General features: G+C 54.2%; 1 protein-coding gene across 1 annotated transcript; it reads left to right on the top strand.

The window, feature by feature from the left end:
- Window positions 1–363: 363 nt before the first annotated feature.
- Window positions 364–7,578, top strand: Cdkn1a (cyclin dependent kinase inhibitor 1A). Its single transcript, XM_048451230.3, has 3 exons — window positions 364–503; window positions 5,053–5,509; window positions 6,228–7,578. Exons 2-3 carry the CDS (start codon window positions 5,071–5,073, stop codon window positions 6,275–6,277), a joined length of 489 nt encoding a protein of 162 aa, XP_048307187.2. The 5' UTR covers window positions 364–503; window positions 5,053–5,070; the 3' UTR covers window positions 6,278–7,578.
- The last annotated feature ends 3,185 nt before the right edge of the window (window positions 7,579–10,763 follow it).

Genomic DNA, 10,763 nt, shown 5'->3' with positions numbered 1-10,763 from the left:
TACTGGGGATCCCACCTAGGGCTTCCAGTAAGCTGGGCAGGCACTGTACCTACTGACCCAACTCCCCAGACTCAGGTTTTTATTTACTGACATCATCTAAACCCTTCCCATAGGGACAGACCCGTAAACGCTCAACCTTAACCCACGTCTATGGCTCCGTTGGTGGGGTACGCGATCAGCAAACAGGCAGGTATGGGGGGAGGGGAGGGCGCGCCCTCTTGCCGCGCGCGGGGTTCGGGCTGTCTGGAGCCTACAGGCGCGGGCTTAGATTCCCGGAGGGGAGGGCGGGCCAGCGCGTCCCGGGGATGGGTGAAGGAGGGGCTGGTCCTGCCTCCGAGGCGGGCCGGGGCGGGGCGGGGCCGATGCTATAAGAGGGTTGCTCAAAGCCAACCGCAGCAGTCGAGCGGTGTGAGCTGCAGCATTGTCACAGTCGAGGGGAATCGGAGCCAGGCACCAGGCACCAGGCACCAGGCACAATCACCGCGATATCGAGACATTTGGAGGTGAGGGCGAAGCGAAAGGGAACAGTGGTTCCGCGGGTACAGCGCTGCGCTGAATCCCATATGTCCCCAGAAGTGTTTGTGTGCGGTTGTGTGCAGGGATGGGTGTGTCACTGGTGTGTGTGTCTGTGTGTGCCCGCCAGATTCACAGGTGTCTTCGCGGCAGGTGGATGATGGGTGTGGGTCTGAGCGCGTCCGTGGTGGCCACCGCCTTTGTATGTTTTGAGTGTAGCGAGGGTCGGTCTGTGTCGCAAACTCGGCATACAGAATCTGAGTTCCAGGACCAGGGATGGCAGTCACCCTCCGGGTTCTTGGAGACCCGACCGGACTTGGCTGACGGGAGCCCACTGCTCAGAGCTCGCTTCTTGCTGCCAGTGCTTTTAGGGATTTCAGGTGCGGCTAGCCAAAGGCGTGAGAACGTAGCCGGTGTCCCGAGAGAGGCCCCGGGTGGCGGGGACAAGCTGCGGGGAGTCCATCTGGGGTTCGGCACAGAGCGGTTGGTTTTCCGATCCCACGGGTGCCGCCCGGTCCCGGGTCGGTGTGGTCCAGGTGTCCTGCTCCGCAGTAACCACTACCCCGCTGGGCGCTGAGGTCAGCGCGGGCTGTGTCCTCCGCCCTCGGGAACGTGCCTGGGCACGTCCTGGAGGACAGGCGAGGAGGTGACTCATTGTGACAAGGAGACCCCCGGGCACCGGATTGAGATCAGAACCTCACCCCAGCTGGGGATGGGTCAGTGGTAGCCCAGAAGCCCCCTTCTCTGCCCGGGCACAGCCTGGTCCCTGCCCCTGTCCCCTCCCCCGCGCGGCACAGTGACCTATTTGGCGGGCACAGTATGTTCCCAGGGAACACGGGACACGGGGAGATCCTGGACGCGGTGTCCGGTCCCCGCTCGGTGGCGCGCCCTCGGGGACAGGGAGTTTGGGCGGTCCCTGTCTACACTGCCAGTCCGGGAAGCGCAAAGGGTCCCACCCACCGCACCCACCACGGCGGGGTCCAGTGGCCGCGGGGCGCGAGAGGATACCGCATTGCAGAACAGCGGGGATCTCCGGGGAGGCTTGCTGGGTGCCGTATATCAGACGCCCCCTGACAGCGTCCCCGGACCTATTCGCACCCGGTGTAGGAAGATGGTTGGGCCGGGCCAGGCTGAATGCACCCAGTAGGGCGCATCCATCCCACTTGGAGCCACACTTGCCCTGGTCCTGCGGTATAGACTCGGTCTTTGGTTTGACATTTTGGGGGCGCGCTGGCAGCTTTCTCTCTTCCCATTCCTCTACGTCGCGTTTCGGCGAGGACACTCGAGCGGTTTTTGTTGTCCTCGCCCTCATCTATTTTTATTTTCCAGGGATCTGACTCATCGCGTGCTTTGGGCGTGGAGATCAAGGTGGAGGGGGCCAGAGCTAAGAGTACTTACTTTGCTCTCCCCTCCCCTCCCCTCCCTTCTTCCCCTCTCCTCCTTCTCTCTCTCTCTCTCTCTCTCTCTCTCTCTCTCTGTCTCTCTGTCTCTCTCTCTCTCACTCTCTCTTCCCTCTCGCTCGCTCCCTCGCGCGGGTGTGTGTGTGTGTGTGTGTGTGTGTGTGTGTGCGCGCGCGCGCGCCTGTGTGCACGCACTGGTTTCCCAACATAGGCGGGAGTTTAGGAAGCCCGGGCTCATCGTGACGTGTTTTGCGGCCCAGGGTCCCCCTCCTTTCCTCTCCCCTCCCCACCCCAGGGTGACGTGCAGCTCCGGTGCCCATGCAGTTTTGGCGGGCGGGCAGCGCTGGGCAGGAAACTGACTCACCATGCCTGGCTCTGCCTACGCGCCGCCCACCGCGCGCCGTTTCCCGGGAGCACAGCGCCCCCTCCCGGCTGCGGTGGGAGCAGCAAGGTCGGCCGTGCACGGCTGTACGTGGGTCCCAGCGCCACCCGCCGCTGCCACCCCCACCGCGATTTAAGAGAGGCCTTCGCTGACTGGATTGTGTTTAGGGAGTTAAAATATGGATGATGACCAGCGAGGGAAGACGTTGCCTTTGTAAAATGAGGGCTTATGAAAGAAGTGGTTTGAACAGGGTGCGGAGCGGACTTTGTGGGAGGCGAGGCCCCTGAGAATCAACGTGGGGAGCGGCCCCTGTAAGAGATTCTGCTCCTAGAAGCAGGGGACTATGCAGACAGAGAGTTAGCTGGGATCTTCCTCGTGCCTAAGGAGCACTGAGACTATTGGTGTTCTTTTTCCTTCTCTGGCCCCTATGAGTTGCCCTCGGGGAAGGGCACAAAAGTTGGGCTTTGACTCCGTTTGTCTGGAGAAATAAGCCTTGTTTTCGGGAGGGGGATCTCTTTCTCTCTCTCTCTCTCTCTCTCTCTCTCTCTCTCTCTCTCTCTCTCTCTCTCTCTCTCGCACCGCACACGCGGCGTGAGACAGGTTTTTACTACGTGGCCCCCGGCTGCCCTTGACTCAAAGAGGTTCTCCTGCCTTTGGCTGGAGCGCTGGGATTAAATTAAAGGTGTGCGCCGTGACAAGGAGCCTGACTAATGTTTTTAAAAAGTCTTTCCCAAGTGATTCAGCTGGATCTCTGTGGTTATGACCCTCAAAATGAGAGGAAGAGAGAACGGTTCAATACTAGAACAAATGGAAGTGGGTTCAAACCGCGGCTCTGCCACTTGTGAGCCCTGCGACTTTGGGAGACCTTATTTAACTCCTGAGCCTTGGTTAGCTCAGCCTAAAAGGAGGTGATAGTGCCGTCTATTAACAATAGGTGTGGAGGCTCACATCTGCAATTCCTGGGGGACGACTGTGAGTTCAGGCCAGCTTGGCCTACACAGTGAGCCCCTACCTCAAATACATCAAAGGGGGTGGGGGGAGACAGAGAGGAAAAAGAACCAATGAATACAGCCATGCTTTAGGAGGACTGACAGTCGTAAACCACTTAGAGCAACCCTTGCACTAACAAGGTAAATATACCCCAAATCCTGCCTGTAGGCAGAGCCATCTGAGGCTCTTTTCACAGTGCCACGGAACCCCTTTCACCGGTGGTGGGCATCTGTCTTGGTCCTGTGTTTTGTTTGTTTGCTTGTTTTTGAGAACGGGGGGTCTCGCTATTTAGTTCAGCCTGGTCTTGAACTCGCGGAGATCCTTTTGCCTCTGCTGTGGTCCTGTGTTTTGGGGAGGCACTGCATTTTACTTCTATTTTGAAAGGGTCTCTAGCCTGCAATGCTGGCCTCATTCCCCCCTGTAGTAGCCAGGGTTGACCTTGAACCTCTGCTTTGCCTCTTTCCCCAGAGAGCTATGGTTACAGGGTGCGTTGCCACACCCAGTTTTACAGAGTGTCTTGCTTGCTAGGCACAGGTTTTGCCATCCCAGCCCCCGACCTTTGGGGGCGAATTTCTTCATCTCTTCTGGCTTCCTACCTTTGATCTGAGTGCCTACTGTTCTTCCAGCTCTGGGCAAACTCAGCCTGAGGAGCTGAGGGCATATGTGGTGAGAGCCTAGGAAGCTACTGGGTAGACTTTGCAAGCCCAAAGGCTGGAGGGCTGGACGGGTGCCCAGGAGAACCCAGTCCCTCCTTAGGACTGGCATCTAGTATTGGAGTCAAGCCAGAGCAGGCAGGAGCGGCCTGGGCCCCTCAGGTATCTCGGGTATCTCTCGTTCCCTCAACCAAGCCACCTTTGATTTTCTGTGCCTGTAAAACGGGTTCCTTGGGCACAGGCAGTAAGCAGGTCTGGGAGGCGTCTAGACTATAGATTGTATGATCTGCCTGGCAGGATGTGGCTTAGCCTGGGAGAGAGCCTTGACATCCTTAGGAAAGGCCTACAGCAGGTAGCACCTTGCCCACTGCGGTCTGGAGGAGGAGGTGCCCAGGAGGGGTGAGGAGGCGGCCAGAGAGTCCTGTTATCTATTGCTTCCATTTCCCAGGGTCACCTACACTAACTTAGTTCCTCCTCCTCATATCTGCTCTCAAACAGAGCCCAGAGATGTTAAGATACATATGTAGGGCCACCCAGCAAAGCCTTGATTCTGACCCAGGCCGTCTGGCCCCAGTGTTCTCGCCTTGACAGCCACCACCAGGCCACGCTGCCATAGCTACGCCAAGAAATCCAGGCCAGAGACACCGAGTTGCTTTTCAACTGAGGTGCTGAACAGCAGCGCCAATGCTGGTTTATGTGTCTTATCCTAAAGTCCAGGCACTTGTGATTGGCTGGGTGGAATTACCCCCCCCCCCAAGGGCAGCAGGATAGCAGATTGAGGCCTGGCCCAGCTTCCAGTGGTGTGGGGGGTGGGGTGTGTTTGGGAAACCATTGTATTTGGGGTGTTCACACCTGTGAAGGACACTTTAGCACAAGACATTGATTTTAGCATTAGTAGCCCTGGTGTAAACAGGACTGTGACCCCTACTTCTGCTTCTGCAATGCGTTGGCCTCTGTGGACATCAGCTGTGACCTTGACTTGTAGGGCTGGCTGAACTCAGCGCCCACTTTAGGTCTCTTGGTGTACAAGGCGATGGGAAAACACCTAGGAGGAAAGAGACGGGTCAGGAAGTTGTGCGGTTCCCACAGTGACCTGGGTCTTCTTGTGTTTCAGTCACAGACACCAGACACCATGTCCGATCCCAGTGATGTCCGACCGGTCCCACACAGGAGCAAGGTGTGCCGCCGTCTTTTCGGTCCCGTGGACAGCGAGCAGTTAAGCCGTGACTGTGAGGCACTCATGGCCGGCTGCCTCCAGGAGGCCCGAGAACGGTGGAACTTCGACTTTGTCACCGAGACGCCGCTGGAGGGCAACTACGCCTGGGAGCGTGTTCGGGGCCTAGAGATGCCCAAGTTCTACCTGAGTCCTGGGTTCCGTGGCCGTGATGACCTGGGAGGGGACAAGCGGCCCAGTACCTCCTCTGCCCTGCTGCAGGGGTCAGCTCCGGAGGACCACGTGGCCCTGTCGCTGTCCTGCACTCTGGTGTCTCGAGCCCCTGAGCGGCCTGAGGACTCCCCCGGTGGCCCTGGAACCTCTCAGGGCCGAAAACGGAGGCAGACCAGCCTGACAGGTAAAGACGGGTATAGGTAGGGGAGGCCCCCTGCTGAGGGTTACACAAGTTTGTAGCCGAGCCCAGCTGGCTGATAGGGGTGGGTGGGTACTAATGCTCCGGACTCTTGATAACAGCTTCCCAGAGAACATTCCAGCCATTCCCCAGCACCAGGCCTTTCTTGCCTTCCTTCCCTAGGTGAGGGAACCCGGGCTGAGGGGTGATAAAAAGAGGACACAATAACAACTAAACTGACAGTCACATGACCCAGGCATTTTACAGTCACATGACCCAGGCATTTTCTCTGCAGTGACGGGAAGGCTCAGGGAAGGGTGGGGTTTGACGGTAGAGCCCTGGCCTAGAACCCACCCCGGAAGCGCTGGGGGTGTGCCTTTGCGATAGCCTGCTAGAGTAGCCAGTTCACACCACTGGTTCCATCCCCAGTACTGCCAAATAAGTAAATAAGGGGCGGGGCTAGAGAGATGGCTCAGCAGATAAGAGCACTTGCTGCGCTTGCAGGGGCTCTGAGTTTGATTCACAGCACCCACGTGCCTCACAATCTAACACCCTCAAGCTTTGTGATCTGGGCAGATGGAGGAGGCCCTCTGACTGTGGGAGGTGCAGTTCCCTGGGCTTCCCCCCCCCCCCCCCAGTGTAGCCAGTGTGGCCTCCCCTTGAGCTCTGGGGAAGGGTGTCCTTCCCCTCTGCCTCTGACCTGACACTTGTTTTCTCTCCACAGATTTCTATCATTCTAAACGCCGGCTGGTCTTCTGCAAGAGGAAGCCCTAAAGTGCCCACAGGAGGCCTCACCCACTTCTGCAGTGGGCCGGGAGGCCCCTTCCCCACCTTCTGCCTTAGGCTTTCCTTCACTCTGTGTGTCTTAATTATTATTTGTGTTTTAATTTAAACTTCTGTATATATTCTGCCTGCCCTCCTCCAGCCTCCAACATTAGCATTATTTAAAAGAACTAAAATGGTAGGATGGTAGCCCCTTAGTGCGGGGATTTTTATTATGTAGACTATTATTTAAACCCTTCTCAACCCAAACTCCGTGTTCCCTATCCTGAAGGGATGGTTGGACTGGCTTCATGCCAGCTGCACCCTCCTCCACCCACCCCCAACCCCGCCTCCATCCCCTATCTGGGTGATACTCTCCCTAAATGACCTGGTTCTCTGCCACCTGTCTCAAGAGGGTGATCCTCAGACCCGAATAGCACTTTGAAGGAGGGCCAGCTGAGTGGGACTGTGGGGCCTCCTTGTTACCTCTAAGGCTGGCCAGGGTGATGGTGAAGTGGTCACAGCCTAGAACAGGAATGAGACTTAGCCTGGTTGGGACCCAGCTGTAATGTCCTGACCCTTGATACTCACTCAGACTTGTAAAGACAGGGAATGCCTCCCACTCTGGGTCCCCTTTGCCACCCCTGGGGAGCCTGCCTCCCCTCTGGGTCTCTCTGCCAGTTGCCCCTCTATTTTGGGGGGGTTCATCTGGCACTCTGCTGCTCTCCCCTCTCCAGATCCCAATACCCCCAAGTAAGTAGGAGGCATCTCTGGGCACTGGTAAGGGAAAGTGGTACACTAAGTAGGGTTCCCTGGTTCTACCTCAGGCAACTCCAGTGATAACCACCTTGTGGTTCTAGAGTAGCGAGACAGGCCAGGCGTCCCAGAGCAGCGAGCACCCCTTTGGTACCAGTGTGTGGTGGGGACCCTAGCTGCTGAAGTCCTCAGTGACCTCTCCCATCTCTTAGTACTTTGAGCAGCAGATATACAAGGAGCTATCCAAGATGGCACTTTCCTTATCCAAGGGCTAAGCAAACTAACAGGAGACCAAGAATGGTGACTGACCCTTACCCAGGACTGAATCCCCATGGGTGCCAAAGCACTTACAGAGTCTGACCCCAAACACCCTGTTTCTGTAACATCCTGGTCTGATTGTTTGCCCTTAGCCCCGCCCCCCCCATGAACATGTATTTTGGCCACCTCCCTGTTTCCACTCAGACTGTCAACCTTCCAAGAGCAGGGACCATGTCCTGCACTGTCCCCAGTCCCACCCCTCACCCCAAAGCAGGTGCTCAATAAATATTTCTTGATGACTTGTGATGATTCGTCATTAGAACTCGTGGGGAGGGTTTACTGAGAGTGTGTGTGTGTGTGTGTGTGTGTGTGTGGTGTCCGGCTCCGACTCAAGGGCACACTCATGCAATCATATTTTCCCCCAGTGATGGGAATTGAACCTGCATCCTTTAGCCTGACAGGCACGAACTTGCTCCACCCCTGAGCTGTAGCTCCGCCCACTCGCTTTTCATTTTGAGACAAGGTGTGTAGGTTTTTTTTCCCATTTGGGAAAAGGGATGTTCTCATCTTCAATTTAATTTTACAGAAATGATTCTTTCAAGATTTTTGTAAATTATATTTTATTTTTGTGTGCACGTGTGCGCACACACACACATGGGCTACAGCAGGTGGTTTTCAAGGGGGTTCTGTATCAAATTCGGCTATGTATGTACCTGGGGTCAGCAGAGGTCAGAAGAGGGTGTCAGAACCCCTTGTATTGGCATTTTAGATGGATGTGCACTGCCTTGTGGGTGCTGAGAACCAAACCCAGGCCCTTTGCAAGAACAAGTGCTCTTAACCATTGAGCCATCTCTTCAGCTCCTTTTGGATTTTGAGACAGGGTCCCTGGTTTCCAATCAGCTACATAATCAAGGCTGTCCTTGAACTCTGAGCCTCCTGCCTAGCTGTCTTAGGTGGTTTTTCACTGTTTCAACTAACCTTCAAGGTTATATAACCTCTACTTCACAAATGAAAAAACAAAGAAACAAAAACCCCAGAGCAAAAACTGAAGTCCCATCATGAGGTCTCGCCCCTGGGAGTGTCAGAGCCCTGAAGTCCACCACGAGGTCTGCAGGTCACACAGCCTGCTTACTACCCCTAAAAGGAGAAGTGGTGACCCTTCCTAGTAAGGACTCATGAGGACCAACTGTGCCACTCTGAAATCTTTGATGTAACTCATGCTTTCTCAATATTCCGGAAAAGGCTGCCAGATGCTATCTGGTCCCTTCCCCTCTGGCCTTGCTACCCACCCAAGCTTCTGTTAGACATATTTTGGAACTGACAGCTGGAGGCAGGGACCCTGGGAGCTCTCTCTGCTGACCCAGGAATGACTGCATCTGACCATGGCTGCGTCAGAGTCCACCACACTGTGACGTGAAGTCAAGCAGTTATGAGGAAGTGAAACTACGCCTGGAAGCCGTGCTAGCTGCAGGGTGGTCTTAGGGCCTCTCGTCTCTATTTATCAATCCCAAGTCCAGCAACACTGGACTTGAAAACATCTATTATTAGTATTTCTTGGTTTTAATTTTTATTGCCTGGTTTGCATAAGGCCTTCTATCACACGATGGAGGAGAGAACTGACTCTTGCAAGTTGTCCTCTGACCTTCACATGTGAGCTGTGGCATAACACACATCTACACACACCTACACCCACACACACCTACACACATACCCACACACACACACCTACACAGAGACACATCTACACACACACCTACACACATACCTACACACATACCTACACACACCTACACACATACCTACACACACACCTACACCCACACACACCTATACACACACACCTACACACACACCTACACCCCCACACACCTACACACACACCTACACACATACCTACATACACACCTACACAGAGACACCCCCCACACCTATACACACCTACGCACATACCCACATATACCTATACCTACACACATATTTATACACAGAGACATACCTACACACACCCCTACACACATCTACACACACTACACACACCTACACCTACACACAGAGACACACCTACACCCATACCCACACTCACCTACACCTACACACATACACACACATATCTTCCACCACCCCATACATCCACACACAAATATTTGCATACAGAAAATAAATTAACAGTGTTATTTGTTGCTTTTTTCAAGACAGTGTTACTCTGTGTAGCCTTGGCTGTCTCGGAACTCAATCTGTATGTAACATGATGGGGCCTGCTTGTTGGGGGTTTTTCTATCCTCCCACCAGGTCCCCACAATTGTTTAGTCCCAGAGAAAAATCACACAGAAATCTCTATAAGTTATAATGCTGATTGGCCCATTAGGTCAGGCTTCTTACTGGCTAACTCTCATATCTTAATTAACCCATTTTTCTGATCTATGTTAGCCATGTGGCTCAGTACCTTTTTCAGTGGGGCAGCTCACATCCTACTGCTTCGGTGGTCTGGGAAGGAGTGGGAGAAATCAGCTTTCTCCTCCCCAGAATTCTCCTGCCCTCCTTGCATCATTTCCACTTCCTGTCTGGTTTTCCCACCTACACCTCCTGCCTGGCCAATCAGCGTTTATTTAAAATATGACTGACAGAATACAGACAATTCTCCCGCACCATCTGTAGACCAGGCTGGTCTCAAACTCACAGAGATCCTCCTGCCTCTGCCTCCCGAGTGCTGGGATTCTAGACGTGCACCATCACTATTGGCTGATAAGTGTAACCAATTTTTTAAAAAATCTAAAACTTATATCCACCTGGGATGATTTTGAAATTAGAAGGCTCTGGCTTTGGGGTCCTCACCCAGCCTCCCAAGGGATAATAAAGCATAATTTCTTCACTTATTTGAAATGATATCTTTATCAGTCATGAAATTCCTACACGTTTGAATCCATAGCTGTCTACTTTGTCCTTCCTTTTCCTTTTTTCTTTTCTACACCTGAGACAATCCTAACCATGTAGCCCAGGCTGGCTTTGAACTCAGATCCTCCTGCCCCACTCAGGTTCTGAGTACGAGGGTGGCAGCTGTGCAGCACCCCACCTGGCTCATTCCCATCATTCCATAGCTCATTCACCTGTCTTCATGCTCCATTGCCACACTGTTCTCATGATAGTGGCTCTGCAACGTATTTTTGATATTAGCTTCTGTCAGACTCCCTCAGAAGGGAGTTAGACATAAGCCTCCTCTCCTAGTCAAACAGGCTGCCCCTGAGTGAGAACCCGAGGTGAGGAGGGGTATTTTCTGCATCACAGAAACCACACTGTAGCCACAGTGATTTCTCTCGACCTTCCTCCTGGGCTGAGGCCCAAGTTCTGGCCTCATTACTACAGGCTGAGTGTGGGACATACCAGGACCTCGGGCATCAGACAAGACAGGGAAAGTACAGCCAGGGCCCCTTTCTACGGGAAGTTCCCGAGATGATCGCAGGAGATGGGCAGCGGGGAACGGAAAGGG

Source organism: Myodes glareolus, chromosome 18 (genome assembly GCF_982192425.1).
Source record: "Myodes glareolus chromosome 18, mMyoGla1.1, whole genome shotgun sequence".
NCBI classification, from domain to species: domain Eukaryota; kingdom Metazoa; phylum Chordata; class Mammalia; order Rodentia; family Cricetidae; genus Myodes; species Myodes glareolus.
Note: the sequence above shows the minus strand (reverse complement) of the source record. Positions and strands in the feature narration are given on the sequence as shown.